Consider the following 19,053-nt stretch of genomic DNA (forward strand, 5'->3'; position numbering starts at 1 on the left):
TATAGTAAATGTATAAAATATAACTGCATATTCCCATTATAGAAAGAAAGCTGTGGGTTCTGTACTTTTACCCAAACCTTCTTTATATAAAGTAGCTTTAGAAATTGAACTCTGTAATTATGCTTTCTTGCCTTAAAATCCTAATTGCTTACTGGATTATCAGTATACAAGCTATAGCTACTTTGAGCATTAGAAAACTCTTTTGTTTTCAAGCTAGCAATTTTTTTCAGTCAGCGTCTAGTCCTTCAAATCAACTTTAACTCATGAGACAGAAAATGTATTACAGATATGCATGTGAACTAGCAGCATGCTTTACAAGAAACAGAGAATGAATCCATCTACCTGCTTTTTTATATTGTGGTTAGTTATTATTTTTTCATCAAGTACAATAAGCAAGTAGGAGTAGTTTTCTACTCAAATAATAAGTAAAAAGTTTAAAAGTAATCATAAAAATAAGGTATAAATTAATTAGGGTTGTAAAGTTATCTAAGTAAGTGCTATTCAAAGTGTTATCTGACATAGATGCCAGTCTGCAGACCATTTATTACTGATCTGCAGTGAAATAAATGCAAAAAATAAGAGTAAATGTTTAGAAACACTTAAAGCAAATTGATAGAGTACTTAGTGTCTGTTTAACAATGAAAAATGGGGACTTGTATTTTATGTCTTTAGTTTTTGCATTTCATTTTTCTTGTCAATCATTTTTATTGTATTTTTTAAAGTGTCACTCAACAATAAACTTGTGATTTAACAACAACAACAAAGTAGATGGCTTAAGAAGGACTGATTTAATTGCTTGATGTTTGGATGACACATAATGATTCTGTGTTTGGATAGATCTGTCTGCACTCTATAATGGTTAGTAATTCAGTGTGAAGAGAGATGTATGACATCATAAAACCAAAAAAAAATGTGAGAAGACATAATTATAATATCTTAACATTTATTTTTGGGTCCACAGGACAGGCACATCATGGACAGGTACCATACATCTCTCCACCAATTCACCTTGACTCTGAGCTAGAAAGACCCCCTGTTAGAGGTGAGTTGTATTCTTTTTTTTTTAGTTTAAAGAAAAAGAAATTTATTCATTCTTTGTTGAAGACAATTAATTAAATTAAAGATAACTGTAAATATGTATCTTACAATGCAGTGCCTATTTAAAAAACAGGAGGAAAACGGTGTGTAAGGAACGTAATAACAGAAAGAGTAAGTCTTATTTATAATAAGATGTGAATATTGTTTTGAGAAGTATTTGTAAACCAAATAAGAAATGAGGATCCATAGTGGAAGACTAGTTGAAAACAAACCTAGATTTAGAGATTACCAGATAACCGTTACTTTTATTTATTGGAAATTTCTTCTTCTACTATCCTTTTTTATTTTAAAATAAGTTAAGATGTCTTAATCTAAGTCATATTGACAGATTTATTTCCTTGCAAAGTGATATCTTATATTTTATTATTCCTTTTAAAAGTCATTTTATTATTAATATGATAATTTAGTTTTAAAGTATATAAATTAAAATTATGTATTTAAATTGATGCCATCTGTTTAAAGATTTTTAAAAATAACTAGTCATACAAAATAGAAGTTAAAAATAACATTTATCTCATAATCTAAATACAGAATTTATCTTTCTACTTTTAAAAATTAATGATTTTTAAATGTTTTATAATGTTCAAACTAATGTAATAATAGACAAACTTTTAATTTTATAAATACCAAATATCCTAAGGTTAATTTTTCAGTTTAAAGTAATATGGTATATTTTCTTTTTTTTTTTCAAAGGGGAACATAGCTTTATTTTTATTTTATTAACATCTTTATTGGAGTATAATTGCTTTACAATGGTGTGTTAGTTTCTGCTGTATAACAAAGTGAATCAGCTATACATACACACATATCTCCATATCTCCTCCCTTCCACCCCTCCCTCCCACTCTCCTCACTTTGTCCCAGTGGCATGGTATATTTTCTTATACTTTCAATAGTATACAACAAAAGTCATTAGATCTGACTTTTATGAACATGTTTTCTATACATGCTATTTCTTCTGCCAGGAGTCTCTTACCTTTTCTTTTCTACCTAGTAAGTTTCTACCAGTGTTGCAATGCTCTGCTTTACCTTCAGTTCCTCTGTTAAGTCTTCCCATGTACTAGGCAGGAGCTAAGTACATGCCTCTGTCCTCCAAATATCCCCTGTGCTTGCCTCAGTTATTATTCCTAAAACACTGCATTTTATTTTTCAGCTTGAATGTCCCTTTTTCCTTCTGTAAGATCCTTGAGGGCAAAGAGTGTCATAATTATTATTTCTTCTCCAGCCACTGGTCTGTGCTTGGCGCACAATAGGAACTCCTAAAATGATTTCTAAGTGACTGAAAGTGAAGGTGACAACCTAAATTGTGAAGGATGTATCCTCATTTTTCAAGAAGAAAACTGAGCAGGGACAATAAGAGAACCTTACAAATCAGAAGCAGAATGAACCAAAATATGTTATATGTGAAAGTTGTGATTTTTTTTTTTTTTTTTCGGTACACGGGCCTCTGACTGTTGTGGCCTCTCCCGTTGCGGGGCACAGGCTCCAGACCGCAGGCTCAGCGGCCATGGCTCACGGGCCCAGCCGCTCCGCGGCATGTGGGATCTTCCCGGACCAGGGCACGAAGCCGTGTCCTCTGCATCGGCAGGCGGACTCTCAACCGCTGCGCCACCAGGGAAGCCTGAAAGTTGTGATATTTTTAAGGAAATGTGCTTGAGTGCACAGTAAAATGGGAGCAGTTTTAGAGGAAGAGACTGGGAAGATGTAATGAGGGAGATTGTGAGGGATTCTGTGTCTCATGCCAAGGAGTTTGTACTTTATCCTGGGAAAAAACCATCAAATATTTTTAATTTTTTTTTAAATTTTCCTAAGTTAGTGGGGTGTTACATCATAACAGAGTCAGTTCTTTTTTTTTTTTTTGCGGTACGCGAGCCTCTCACTGTTGTGGCCTCTCCCGTTGCGGAGCACAGGCTCCGGATGCGCAGGCTCAGCGGCCATGGCTCAGGGGCCCAGCCGCTCCGCGGCATGTGGGATCTTCCCGGACCGGGGCACGAACCCGTGTCGCCTGCATCGGCAGGTGGACTCTCAACCACTGCGCCACCAGGGAAGCCCCAGAATCAGTTCTTGATATGGGAAAAGTATCTCTGAAATCAGTGTAGATGATGAAAGATTGACAGAGGGAAGCCATTTCGGTAATCCAGGTAAAAGATGATTGGGAAATTAGTTAGGAGTGTGTTGGTGGCAATGGTAGGGTCCGAGAAGTGTTCTGAAGAGACATGGCATTGGCTGAACTGATACAGGGAAAAGAGCAGAAATGCCTCTAAGGTTTCTATATTGATTAACTACTTGGATACTTATGACATAATTTCTCATGATGAGGAAGAGATGAATTTTAAATGGATGCCTTGTTTTAGACATGTTAATTCTTAGTAGAATGTTGTTCCCACCAAAGATGGAGACCTATTTATGCAAGTTGGTGACTTTAATATAATTCAATTTTTCAGACATGATCCCAGTATGATTTGGGAAGAATACTATAAAGTCATGGGTGTGACAGTGTAATAATCGACTCCAAAAGTTAGTGGCTTAAAACAGGAAACATTTTTATAGTCCACAGAGTTGGTTGAATCGCATATGTGCTGACTTGACTGAGGCTGGATGTTTAGTAGTTAGCAGGCTGGTTGGATTTTCAGGGGAGGAAATTCATTCACATGTTTGGTAGTCACCTTGATGTCATCTGCAGTGATGGCCATATGGCTCTCATCTTCCAGCAGGCTAGCCCCAGCTCATTCCCATTGTGACAGGATTCCCTGCAATGAGTAGGAAAGTCCTAAAGTTCAGGTATTGTTTAAGACTCTACTTGTGTCATGTTTGTTATGTCCCATTGGCCAAAGCCAGTCACATAGCCAACCCTAGACTTAAGAAATGGACTCCATCTCTTGATGGAGGAACCACAATCCAAAGGACCATGGATACAGGAAGGAGAGGAATTTGGGCCATTTCAACCTACTGTAACTAGGCACATAAAGAGTAAAATAAATTTAGAATGAAGCAAGACAAAAATTGAGTGATAAAATGAAGGGATTTATAGCCAATAAACTTAAACTTGGGAGTTCTAGACCTTTCTTATCTTTAATTTCCTCAACTACCACACAGAAGTTCAGAAATAAGGAATCCTCACAGTGTCTTTGTGAGGATTAAGGATGATACAGAATAGAGTCTGGCATCTGGTAAGCCCTAGATAATATGTGGCTATTACTATTGATGCGAACTTTGGGGTTTGCTGTTGTGACATACGGGAAGTCTGGGCCTTGGAGCCAGGCAGACCTGCAGGACCTTAGGCAGCTTCTGTCTATCAACTGTAAAACAAGTTTTTAAGGATGATTAAGTGAAACAGTTAGTGTCAAGTTCCTGGCAAATAACCTGACATAAACTAGACCCTGAAGAGTTAGTAGGCAAGTAGGCATTATGAAGAGCTTCACTTTAAAGCGGCATCATCTTAGTAAAAGTAGTGATGGTATTGACCTGGTGAAGAATGATCTACTAGAATCCAGCAGTGATCTCTGCTTTATATCTATCTCAAATTGTGCTCTCTACCTTAGAAGAATTGTCTTGATAACTTCTAGTTCTCACATAGTTCCTCTACATGCATTGACCCAGAGACCCTCCTAAACTACTGTGATTAATGCAATTGCAGTTATAGTCATTAGCTCATGTGTCATAGTCCCGTAATTTTCAAAAAAAAAAAGAACATTTAATTGAATAAACAAAGAGGTTTGTATAAATCACCAAAATAACATTGCAAAAGATCTTGTGCTTTTTTTCTTAAAACTATCTAATATTTTATTTAAAAACAAATATTGGAAATGGTAAGAGTTGGCAATATTATTGCTTTGGAACCACGAAGTATTTCCTTTCAACTTTCAACTCTCACCCCTCATCTGCATTTACTGTTTCTAATTATAGTGTACATTTTTGATATTTAAATTACACAAATGACCTGTACATTATCTATATCTATGTACAGAGAGGGAGTCTCTCATGTATATTATAGGTTTTGATTTGAATTTATACAATAAGATAAATTAGGTTCTTTAAATACTTTGAAATACTGTCTCTAATAATTTTTGTGTGATTATATAGCAATATCCTTTGAACTACCTGAAAAACCACATTAGATATCTATTTTTTCTATTTTTCTACTATAATGTTATACATATTGAGAAAATGAGAGCTATGTCTTGATAGTCCCCTTCCCCCACTGACCTACAGTTCTCTGTATTCTCTTTCTTTCCCTCCCTGTACCAGTTTCCACTAGTGTACATGCATGTTCATGTTTTAGGAATTATTGCTTTATATATTAATTCCCTATGTATTTTACAGACTTGACTATATTTTCATAGGAAAATCATACTTAAGCTTTTTGATATCCATCAAGAGAGCAATACAAAACAATGTTTAAAATGTATTAATATAGCTATCAATATTAGAACAGGGAATTTTTCAGTAGAAAGTATGAATTTTCTAACATACAATTACATATCAGATTGCTTCAGATACTTTGCCATTTTATTCTGTTCTTATCTCAAATATTTTGGATTACTTGGTACCTTTTTTTTTAACAGTGATTGTGCTTTGAATATTTGAGATAGTGAACTAATTATTGGTAACTTTGGAATTGTTTTTTAACCTCTATTTTAAAAAATAATTATATAATTATTTTTCAAAAAGTATATGTGACATTTTCATTTCTTTTTCGTCCCCTTAAGTTCTATATGTAGCTTAGGAATCATTTTGGTTTTGATCCACATGTCACCATACTACCTCCTTTCTATTCTCTTGATTTCTTTCACTTTTGCACTCACTTTTTAGGGAAAAAATATTTTGTGAAATTGATGCACTTGTTTGCCAAAATGTATTTCTTTTTTGGTATTGTGTATTTTAATTGTGACCAACATGCTCTTAGTAACCACATGGAAAATGTAGTAACAAGTTACCAAATAACCTTGAAAAAAATGTTGAAATCTGTATTTCAAAATAGCTGAAGTATTTAATAAATTCAGTGGCACCTACCCCCGATGAGTACATTTGAGAGATTCTATTGTTTAATGTAATCATACATGGCATTTGGTCACATAATTTATGACTGTGATAACTTTATATGCATTCTTCAACTTATAGATTTTATTACTGAATAGGAGTGTAAATTCCAATAGTTTACTAGTGCATTAATGTCACAATACATTACAAGGTAATTAACCAGAGCTGCCACTATAAATAGAAAAAATAGTCACAACCCTCACTATAAACTACTTAATAAAAATAAGATCCTGAGTCAGCATTCACCATTATAGTAATTTTTCTTCCCATACATCTCATTAATCAGGACTTTAAAAAGAAAATAGTTTCATCTAGAAGCACTATTATTTTTAAGCCTTTCATTATTAAAACAAGTTTGTTACAATTTTGTACTTAATTTAATGGGATTATTATATATTTCTGTATGCAAATAAGTTCTCTATGCTTTTCAGACATATTTCCCAATTTTGTGTGTTATAACTGAAATGAAAGTCTACTTTGTTATTTTTGTAGCAGATTTGTAAATCAGCACAATGGAATTCTTAGCAGGGCTCATTAGAAGTTGCAGTTCTGAAGGACATGTGTCCTCACCAAGGATCCTCTGTCCCTAACCTTTAGTTTGCTTTCTAACTACTCACAAAATACTCTACCCCAAAATCATGTCTGTATTACAGACAGAAGCACTCAATGAAGGTGTTTGGGTGGGAATTTATTTTGGAAGCTGAATTAGAATCCTAAGCAGAGGTGAATTTTGAGACTCAAATATACCAATTGAGGCACACTCTTCAGTTGAAACTCTGTTGTTTTATTTTTGGTTTGGTTTTGTTTCATTGTTTTTCTATACAGTTTGTTGACAGCCTTAGCAGTTAATGATAGAACCCTACCTATGAATTCTTCACAACATCACTAGCAATTCAATTTAGGTAAGTTCCTGTCAATAACCAAGAAAAGACATTAACTTCTGAAAAATGTCCTCCATTTTATTACTAAGGATGATACTTTGAATATTTTGCTACATAAAAGTTTGCCAGTTACCAGATACATTCCGCCTTCTAATATGGTAAACCACTAGTAATAAAGCTGGTGAAAACAGTACTGTATTTATTCTGTATAGTAATGTGTATAGTCTTCCTTTAGGTAGCATCTTATGTTTGATCAGAAGTCTAATACTAAATGCTAATTTATACAGTTGCTAATTGTTGACAGTTACAATTTATACTCTGAAAAAAATCTAAAATATTTGGGCACATTTGGAAAACTGTGTCTATTTTTTTAAACTTTTTTTCTATAATAAAATGAGTAATATAAACATGGTTCCATTGGCAGATAATCAATGAACTAGAATAATGCCAGGCATTAAGTTTCATGTGCAAACATAAATTACATTCAGCACATCCACACACTGACAATGTTTTTTTAAGTTCAGAATAAACAGATGGTCCTGCCTGGTGCATATATATTAAAAATAGGCTATAGCCAAAGATTCAGCATCACAAACTTGAGACGTTAACAAACGATATTATTTAGTGAAATATAAAAGCATTTGATGTTGATTAAAATAAAATAGGAACAAGACATCTGGCATTCTTATTGAGGAGTCTCCAGGCTTGTGCTTTAAAGTGCTGTGATGGTGTTTTTCTAACTTACCTGGTTAGCAGATATTATATGGTAGAACATAATTTCCTAGCTTTATTCACCCTTAACCCAAGGGAATAAAAATTAAACTTGCATATAACAGAGTACTTTGACCATGTTAAGTAAACACCCTTTTCCTACACTTGCAAATGCCAAGCATTTTTTTGCTGTGTTTAAGTACACTGTGAACACCTACAAGATAGAGGCAGAGAGTATAGCTTGTTATTATTAATGGTAAACACCACTCTCATTCATTAAGTATGCATCTTGTGTCAGACACAGGAAAAAATATTTTATACATATTGCCTCTCTTAGTCTTACAAGGATCCTATCACTTTTTTCATTCAGACTTCTTGGTCATTATCATTCTATTTCTTGTATCAAGCATAGTACTATCATACTATGAAGTAATACTTGAATTTGGGTTGAATTTAATTGAAGTTAAATTCTAAACTTGATGGTAAAATGTACTTTTTATTCAATATTGTTAGGAATAAGTAGGAGGGTTTTGTAAATTGTAACATACTTTCCAAATATAAGTTATTGTTGAAAAGCCAGCATTTATCATTTGAAATAATTTAGCACACTCCTGCAGGCCCCTTGTGGAAAATAATTCGTGTGTTGAGAATAATTATTCCAGAGAGTAGTGTGATCTAGTAGTTTATCACGTTAGGTTCCTAGTCAACTTGTCTTGGCATTCTCTCGGTGAGCCTGAATGAGAAGAAGGGAGCTTGTTTGAATTCTCTTTCCCATTGGCTGATGGAATGATAGTCCTAGTATTCGAAGGGTATTCAGTAGAAACTTGATACTGTTGTGATCTGAACATTCTCCTTCAGGTTCACTGTGCCTACAGGCAAATCCAGTGATAATGATCCTTGACTTGAATATGACGATTCCTCCATTGGAGCTGTTGTTCAAGACAAGGGAAAGTCTCCGGGATTAAGATATCTCTAAGCTATGACCAGGGTTCAGTTCTCTGAACTTCACAACTCCCCACATCTCCCAACCACTCCCGGTTTTCTGTGCCCCCTCCTAAGGTTGCTCAATGGCCCAGCTCTCCTAAGACTGCTACCACAGGTTCCAGTACTTACTTCTCTTTGTCTTATTTTGATTTGTCTCATTCAGATCAATGAGAGTAGAGCTGCTTTATCTTGTTGAGGGAGAAAATATTTAGTATTTCTGAATGTCACAACTTTATGGTGAGGTATTGCTAGTCATTAATAATAACAATAATAATAAGAGCTAACATTGATTATGCAAATTAACCTTAAGTCCTATGTTCAAACTAAAAATTATCCATATGATCCCCTCTCTCCCAATTCCCAAAGAGAGCCAAACTTACTATTCTTCAGAATATTACAATAGATACCACCTTTTTGAGTTGACATGGTATAAACACTTAATATTTATACTTAACATTTGTGCCAAGCTCTATTCTAAGCACTTGACATGGATTATTATTTCACTGATTTCCCGAATACCATGAATCAGGTAGTATTATTATTGCAACTTTGTGAATGAAAAAACTGAGACATAGAGAGTTTGCTTTAACTTCATAAAAGTCAGACAAGTATTAAGTGTTGGAGCCAGGATTCAAACCTAGGCATCTGTAAAATCTGGTATGGAAGTTTTTCATTTATACAAGAGGAACCGTGACTTAATTTCTAAAACTACATACTATAGCAAGTATTTAGTAATGAAACATATTGTCAGCAAGCAATGAGAGATCTGACCATCCATAGTAGAGTATTTTTAAAAAAATTCTCACCATTTCCATTATTCATCTCTAGAACACAATATAAGTAGTTTGAACACTTATGTACTATTTACTACCCAGTGACAAATAAATGTTTTGTGTCTGTTGTCTTTTTCTATAAAATAGAATATCTTTGTTCTACTGCCACTCTGTTACTTTTTACTCTTTTCATAAAATGTCTCACTGTTTCCCTCAAAAGAGGTATCTAATACTGTGTTTTTCAGTATTCTCTCCCCAAAATGGTTATTTATGTAATCACCAGAAAATAATTTTTTACCTGTATACTCAAAATAATTGATTGAATACCAGGAGCAGACAGCAGGCTGATAGTTGTATTAAGTGCCACCACTAGAGCCTGGGATGGGATGAAGAAGGAGTCGGCTTGACCTCCAAATATAGCAGTCACCTGCTTCCCTACCTGCTGAATACTCACAGCTATAAGGTTCCAATTATTTGCTGTACCCACACAACACATGCATACACACACACACACACACACACACACACTACTCAGGAGTATCTTCTTTAATATTACAATTCTTACTTGACAATAGGTTTAGAAGATAGGTATGATAAAGATAAAATGTATGGTAAATCCTTAAAATGTAAAATATCTTTTACTTTTAGAGTCAGTTGCCTGAGATTAGATAAGATCTCTTTTCTCCAGATTCATCTTTTATACCTGGATGGTAGGGGTTGAGACTATTACAGATACAACCAATGTATCATGAGAAATGAAGAGGGTGAGGATCTTGTTTTCTTAGTTCTAAAAGGCATATTTTTCAGTATGGGAAACATTACTTTGAGTATTATTCATCACATAACACCCCAAACAGCATTGCCTTCACAGTAAGAGACATTTGGCTCCCCCAATGCTAAGAAACACTTTTCTCTTTGTTAGTTATAGCTCTGGGTCCAGCAATTATTTCCAGTTCTTAACAATTCAGCAAAAAACAATTTCCCTAACTGGAGCAGATAGTCCTGTTAAGTTTAGTATCAGAGTCTCCTGGGTGGAAAAACATGGAAGTATGCAGTATTTCATCCTGATAATCTTAATTTGCTAAGTATTAAGTGTTGGACAAACCCAATAGCCACAGCAACAATCTCTCTCCCAAGATTTTTTAAGTATCAGATACAAAATATGATACTATATGTGAAAGTGCTTCATACCCTATAGAATGCTATACAAACATTTTTTAATATAATTTAGCAGCAGTACTTTATTGCTCTAATCTAAAACTCATTATAGCTCATATAGATCAAGGAAATAAGTCCTCAAGGGAGTCTGAATGTTCTTATCCTCCTTAAATCCTATTGGCTTAATTATGATACAGTTTCATATTAAAAATAACCATATTTTTCCTGTGAGTGTCTATACATTTATTTTATTTTTTAAAATTATTTATTTATTTATTTTTGGCTGCGTTGGGTCTTTGTTGCTGCACGCAGACTTTCCCTAGTTGCGGTGAGCGGGGGCTGCCCTTCGCTGCAGTATGCGTGCTTCTCATTGCGGTGCCTCCTCTTGTTGCTGAGCACAGTCTCTAGGCATGCGGGCCTTAGTAGTGTGGCACGCGGGCTCAGTAATTGTGGCGCACGGGCTTAGTCACTTTGCAGCACGTGGGATCTTCCCAGACCAGGGCTCGAACCTGTGTCCCCTGCATTGGCAGGTGGATTCTTAACTGCTGCACCACCAGGGAAGTCCTGAATGTCTATACATTTAAAATCTCAAACATGTATCGACAATAAAGCTACATCAGCTTTTCTTTGTGCTCTCCTGAAAGACTAACTTACATTCAGTGTTCAGTGTTCTATGCAGCTGCATCTTATACATGGGTTAGATTTTGAAGTTAGGGGGTAAGGCCAAAAAAACAAAACATAAAACCCACCTTGAAAAATACTCAAAATTGTCTATAAAATGTGGTTTATCCAACAGTGAGTTATTCCTCAATATCAGAAAATGTGAATAAAAAATACCTCAAATCTGTCTTGGGAATGGAGGTCCTTGTGTGATGAGTGCTGTGGAGAGACGTAGAACCGAGGGAACATATCTCTGCTTCTCTAGTTACTCTGGGCCTTGCGCTCCTTGAGTAAAATGGCAAATGGAATCTTCCCTCCAATCCTTTTTGAGTGAATATAGTTGAATTTAAGTCAAATTAATTTTGATGTGACTATACTATAGTGAATGCCTTCTATGTGCCAAGCACTCTACAGGGGACAGACAATACAGTGATGTACAGGAGAGAACAGCTGGACCTTACCTAGCAGTGGAGGAGGTAAACAATAGATCAAATACAGATTAAACAAGCAAGGTTATGAATAGGTATGGTTAGAGCTATAAAGGAGATAAATAAGGTGGATGGTCAACCAAAACCATTCTAGGTTGACTATTGAGCTGAACTATGAAGAATGAAAGTGAGTTAGCCATGATTAAAGTTGAAGGATAGTGTAATCAAAGGCCCTGAAGTAGAAAAGTCATGGTGTGTTAATCCATTTGTTCACTAAGCAGATACTGATTAGGGCCTCACATGTGCCAGGTGTTGACGGAACTGTGCAGTTTATAAGTCTGCCAAGACTTCAGTTCTCATGAAACATACACCTTAGACAGTCAGAGAAACAATAAATGAACAGAAAAATTAACAAATAAGTGGACGTGATAATTTCTGGGACATAATGAGAGGGGAGACTGGGGATACAGGCAGAGTATTAAGGCAAGACTCAGATCATGAAGGGCCTTTTCAAGGAAAAAACAGAGCTGGACAGTAAAGGGATAAAAAAAAAGTGTTTTTCCCCAGAGCTATTCAGTAGAGGAATAAAGACCCTGGGATAGAAGGGACATCAATTCCAAATACAGCACAAACAAGTGGGAACTTATAGCCAAGGAACGGTGTGTGTGTGGGGGGGTGTCACTGGATGAAAAATTACTAAAAGGAAACATCACAGGTGAGGGGGATTCTGGAACCACCTTAATAGAATTCTTGCTGAAGACAGGCCAGGGTGATAGGACATCACCCTGGCCTGTCTTCAGCCAGGGGATGGTGGAGGATAAGAATCTGATCAGATATGGAAGATGATCAGATATTGAGGGTGGGAGTTCTGACTAAACTGACTTAACAGGGTCCTTGCCAAAACTGGATTGTACAAGGAAGTGCACAGATGGACTTAGAAGAAGGTTCAGGAGTCCAATTAAAGTTTGATCCAGCAGGGAACCTTTGTCAGCCTTGTAGGCCATGAAAGGAGTTTGGCTTTTATTTTAAGATCTGTGAGGATCCCTGAGGAATTTTTACACAGGATACTGCATAATCTGATTTTGATTTTAAAAAGATGACTCTAGCTATAGGGTGGAAGATGGCATAGAAAGAGGTAAATCCAGTCATATTGGTGTGGCCTTTATTTAAATTTCATTTAGAGAATTGCCTTCTGCCACTTAAATTTTTTGAAGATTTTCTTTCCTGCTTTTCACTCCATTTTCCACATTACTGCCCTTTGGGTAATGTGAGACTTCTCTGATCCAGAAGTAGCAGAAAAATCTGGAAACTGTCTGTGGGACTAAGTGCTGAGCCCTTGAGATGTAGGACCTGAGGGAACACATCCCTGGATTCCAACAAATGCCTGGGGGTTACAGTCCCTGGAGGGAAGAAGGGCATTAAGTGCTAGCAGATAACCCATGAAAACACTGCATTTGCTGAGCCCAGGCTGGGTACACTGAATATTGACCCTGTTAAAGCAACAATAGTATCAGTCACTTGCCTGGGTGACTGCTAGGCTGTTAACCTATTGGTCAGGTTGGTCTGCATTGCCTCTGAAACTGGGAAACGCTTCATTGTCTACAATTGGTGTGATGTGAAATGGGAAAAAAGAAGCTGGCAAAAGGGTTTGTAGCTGAGATTATAGCAGATCTTTGTGTACTAAACCTAGCAATTCAATGTATCCTATAGAAACCACAAAGGACTTTGGGTATAGCAGGCATTAATACCACTATTTTGCATAGAAATGTTGACTACTCTGTTTAGGATGGATTAGGAATAAAGAAAATTAGTAGGTTATTTAAGAAAGGATTCTTAAGAGTACAAACTTAAAGACAGTAGCAATGGGAATACAAAAGATGTGATGGACTCACAGACATTCATATATGCAGTTAAAGCATAAGAGGACGTGGTGATTGCTTGGATATACTGGAGAGGAAAAAAATAAATAATTCCTTGATTTCTAATTTGGGTAAATATTTATACCATCCTGGAAGACAAGGGAAATCCATGTTCAAACTAAAGATCACCCATTATTTATTTTTTGAAAATACATGTAACATGAAATATGATTGGAACTCATTTCCTTTCAGTCTATGGGAGATATGAAAAATAATTTCAGGGGTATCTGAGACCTTTAGCCTTTTAGAAGTAATTGAATTGGCCCTTTGGTCACCAGGTGGTTAGTTATCCCGAGATGTAATTTATTTAGTAGAGTATGACTAGTGGATTTATGTGATACTGAGTCTGATAAAGCTCTTTCCTGGAACCTGAAAGGCATGCCTGCCAGACTTTATTTACGTTTTAATGAATGAATAAATGAAGGCAAGGCTATAGAGTGAAAACCACCTCTGGTCACCAAATGGTCCATGCCTTTCCTTTGTTTCACTCTTTTGAACAATTGTACTTCTTCATTTCAAATGTGTGTGTTCCTTTGAGAGGGGCACCTCAGGGCATACTTGTTTTTTTGTTAGATAAAACCATTCTTGAAGATGGAACATAGAATGTACAGGCTGCACTGCAAGCACATAAAACCTGGAATACCAGATGGAAAATGTCTTAGCCTTGTACTTCTGATTTCTTAAAGTTAAAAAATGGGGGGTATGAACACTCAAATTTTGCTTCTGTTTTCCCTGTTATATAAAAACATGATGTTGCTATCTTATGGAACATGGGTTTTCAGAAGCAAATACTCAGAATTTTTAACCACCCCCCAAAAAAATGTGGTTTTATTTTTCTTTATAAAATTTATCCAGCTAAAATATTTTCTGATAAGTTTAAATGCATATGGATTAATGCTCTGGAGAATTCCTTAATGGAGTACTTCATTTTGCACCTTACTGAAATGTGTAATTTGAAAACATTGGTGAAATTTGCCATCCCCCACCTGGCACCAGCAGCTGCTGGAACCTGGACCATTTCTGATGACCTGCACTCAGGCAGCAGTAATCTAAGGCAAATGACACATTAAAAGCCACCTCCCCACCCGTTCTTCTGTTAAATGTATCTAAGGTAAAAGAAAGAGGATAATATTTTATTTAAGCTACAGCTATTTTCCTTTTTCTCCTCTTCTCTTTCCACTCCTATTACTCTAAAACTATGATGAGTGGTCATGCTCTTAACATTCAGATATTTATAGGAAGAAGATTTGTCTTGAATGAGCAGATGGACCAGTTCTAAGACAAGCTGCTGTATTAATAAACATGTGTGGTGCTTTATCAGCAAAGGAGCCTATTTTGACATTTCTTCTGGATGATTTGTATAACCTATCACTATCACACCTGGTACAGGGACAATAAATGGGCACTTAATAGTCAAGCAGTGTGTGAACACCTTCCATTATAGCTTCATTATGTCAGATATAATCATCTATTACTGAATGTCAGACATTTAATTTATGATCAGTTGCCCTACAGAATTAGTGGCCATACAAATGAATGGTCCATTCATGTCACTTTTACTGTAAATTTCCTTCTCCCGATACCAGCCCCTTTTTTAAACACATAGAATTAATTTGATATCCTTTTGGGATTTCAAAATATAAGATGTTTTGTTTATATTTATGATATTTGAGAAGATAAATATTAATCACATGTGATATAAAATTCCATATGTTAATGCACATATCTATTTAAAATAATAGTACAATTCTTTAGTTTCCTTTACTTATGAACTTTAATTTGATTTTGGTAAAGAAGTGACAATGCTCTTAGGAAAAAACAAGTTTCCCTAGAAATCTGCAAAGATACAACAATGTGCATATAGTTAGCAATACTTTACTGTACATCTAAATGTTCATTGAGAGTAAATTTCATCTATGTATTTTTTACCATAATAATAATTCCATTGGACCATAATCAACTGTGGTACTGCCAAAAGGTATGTACAAGACAGACAGTAAAAAGAAAAGAGAATCTTAGGTTTGTGAGAGAAAAGCTGAGGGAAATAAGAGAGCCAGGAAACTAGCACTTTGTAGTTTTTCAGAATTAATGTTCCTACAGGCATCTTTAGAACCCTCTGGCCCTTTTCTTTGGACTTAAGTAAACACAGCCAGAACTTCACTTAGTCTATTTTCAAGATCTCTATTAGAGAGAGCTTCAGTTCTTATGAAGACTGCAGACTGAAATTACTATCTATGAAAAAGTTCTTTCAGAGATGTCTCAACTGCTGTCTAATAAGGACCTTAGGACTGGGGCGATGGTAGGATCCACTACATGGGAAAAGAAATCTCAAAGGCTATTAAACAATCAATGCAACTATTGGACCTTCCAGATTAGAAAGAAAATGAATGGTACAGACAGGAAAATATTAACAAACTGATAATAAAATTGGATGGTATGAGGATGAATCTACATTAGTACCAACACCACATTACAATTGCCTTTGCCTGTTTGAAAGGCCAGAGCTGCCAAAGAGAAGGTTCCACCTGTATATTATGGACCTGCTTGTCTTCTACCCAGTTCTAGCTTTCAGTATGATAAGTGGCAGCACTCACACAGGAAACCAGGTGGCAGAAGATTATGAACTTCTTCATTAGAGTTATGAACTTAAACCATGCATTTTGGAAGGGATGTCTGACATAACTGAAAACTGTCACCAGGGACAAATAAGGGGAAGATGCTGGGTGGGGGATATTTAATTCTAATATCCTAAAGAAACAAAAAGCTCTGGTAGTGTGAATGAATACAATTGCAAAACCTCACTACACTGACACATTTCTAATCGGCATGGACGTAGCTGCCTTTTATTTCTATTTTCTATAGACAGCAATGGTCAGTAGACTTATTAGTCCATAGAATATTCCATTGACTCAAATGTCTGGAAAGCTCATAAAGGGACCCAGGTTGTAGAAGATGATCTTTTAACGCCCAACCCAAATAATGTTGTTAGGGTTTATTTGATGAAAACTCATGCTAAGGTGACTTAGAGTGATTCTGGCTGAGATTCTTCAGGGATGCAAGCTCCCCAAATGAACAGATTAAGACTGCTGTCTTTTACAGATCAGAACCTTTGGGCAAGTGTAACCAGAATCAAGGGGAAGTTGGCATCAAGGCTTAGTTGGCTGGCGAAAAATTCCAAAACCTTCATAGTAAGCTTCACAGAGGAGAGCCCTCACCCAGTCCAAGCATTAGACAGCTGACTAGACCTCAGTGCCTGTTCTAAACCACCAGACTGATACTTGGCAGGGACCTCTGTTCATTTACTTTCCTTTCCCCATCGTCTTATATGTGTTTTTCTCACAGCTTCATTGGGTCTGCTGTATCAAAAATTTACATCATCTGGAACCATATTGGAAAACCTGGTTTTATAATCACTTGACTGGTCCAGAATCATTGTTTTTCTCACCTTTCTAACCGTCATGTTTATGTAGAGCCATGTTTATTTCCTGCTGTGTCTTCAGGCAGGATCTTCAGTTGTTTTTGTGTGCAAAATGAAAACTATTAAGAAACATTACCATCTGGAAATTAAAAGAAAAAATGTATTTATTTGAATTTTTATCCTCAGACTCATTTTATTTTTGCTGGTTATGCCAAGACTGAATAGAGAATAGACACATATATCATGATGTATAAGTGGTAGGAAAAATATGAAATTTCATGTAAAATAACTAGCATAATTCTTGCAAGGGCACTTGGCTCATACTACATTTTAAAAAAAAATGTGCAGGGGCTTCCCTGGTGGCGCAGTGGTCGGGAGTCCGCCTGCCGATGCAGGGGACGCGGGTTTGTGCCCCGGTCCAGGGGGATCCCGCGTGCCGCGGAGCGGCTGGGCCCGTGGGCCATGGCCGCTGGGCTTGCGCGTCCGGAGCCGGTGCTCCGCGACGGGAGAGGCCACAACAGTGAGAGGCCCGCGTAACGCAAAAAAAAAAAAAAAAATGTGTAAAGGTGAATATTTTGCCTTTTTGTTTACAGCTATAATTACAATCTGTAAAATCCGTATTAGTAACTTTAGTCCTCATACATACTGAAATTGAGCTTAACTGCTGCTAATGCACAAAGCAAATTCAAGAATATATATGAACAAATATTTTAAATGTTTAACAAGAAAAGAGAAAATGTTAATAAAAGTGAAAATATTTTTTAAAAATTTTAATGAAATAGCACATGGTAGAAAATAGCGTTAACAGTAATTTGTAATAGCAACATGGAGGAAACCTGTGATCTAATTATAATTTTTTCAAGGTGTGTACAATCACAATGAAAAGACTAATATTTACAATTCTTATCTTGAACACTAATCATTCGCTAAATGTTTATGGAATTTAACAGAAAACTTTAAGATATAGCATCTATTTTAGGCTATAGAGCAGCAAAATGTAAATTGCTTTCAGTCAGCAAGAAATGGAATAATTCCAAAATGTAAGCAGCTCCCTTTCCCTCTTGGGTATAATTAGAACCATTATTAAATCAGATACATTAAACTGATGGGAATTTGGGAACAATAATTAGATTTATTTGCATAAATTGATTGAAGAATACCTAGCCTAAAGAAAAATGACATAAATTTTTGAGAATTCACACTTTTTACTTATTTTATTCCCTTTTTATGTTTCAAATAGGTTGTGGCTTAATCTCTTTTCATTTTCTAAACTAGAAAAACTACTTATTACATTAAAGCTTCAAAATTCTATGTTCTCTGAGAAAAAATATATAACTAGGTTCCTGTCAAAGTATGTAAACTCACTATTGTCTGTACTATTGAATAATATTTGTGATGCAAATAAGTGAAACCTTGGAGTCATATAGTTGTAAAAGCCAAGTGGAAACAACTTAAGTGCATTGTTTTGTGTATAAAATCCACTAGAGTTTTTTCTTTCTTTCTTTTTTTGTTCTATGATTTAGAATAGACAGTGTTAGATAATTGATATGAAATGTGACAGTCTCTTGTTCATTTTACCAATCAAATCTGGATGTGTGATATTCAGGACATTATGCATTTCTAAAACTATATGAATCTGAAGTAACCATAATTTCAAATCAAGAGACATGTAAAACCCAAATGTCTTCCTTATGCTAGTATTTTTCCTTGAATAAAAATATTATTCATGAATGCTTATTATAGTACTTATTAACATTTCATTTTTAAATGACTGTATTTATCATGAAACAAATTTACTTTGGGGGAACTTTTTGATGTGTTCTCAATTAAGAAAAAAATTAGTAAGTGATTTCTATTTATTCTGTCATGTGAAATCTTTGCCTTTATAAACATGTGATTTAAAATATGACTTTTACTCAGCTTCTATCCAACTGTAACCATAGGAGTAATACTTAATAATAGAAGAAAAATTGAAATCTAAGAC

General features: G+C 35.5%; 1 protein-coding gene across 10 annotated transcripts in view; it reads left to right on the plus strand.

The window, feature by feature from the left end:
- ADGRL3 (adhesion G protein-coupled receptor L3) overlaps nt 1-19,053 on the plus strand; it is an 860,202-nt gene that overhangs the window by 595,696 nt on the left and 245,453 nt on the right. For all 10 annotated transcript variants that reach the window (XM_082838915.1, XM_082838914.1, XM_082838913.1 and 7 more), the window contains one exon: nt 962-1,042. In XM_082838915.1, coding sequence (XP_082695041.1) covers nt 962-1,042 — 81 coding nt within the window. The remainder of the gene's footprint in view (nt 1-961; nt 1,043-19,053) is intronic.

Source organism: Leucopleurus acutus (genome assembly GCF_964270905.1).
Source record: "Leucopleurus acutus genome assembly, chromosome: 4".
Lineage (NCBI taxonomy): Eukaryota > Metazoa > Chordata > Mammalia > Artiodactyla > Delphinidae > Leucopleurus > Leucopleurus acutus.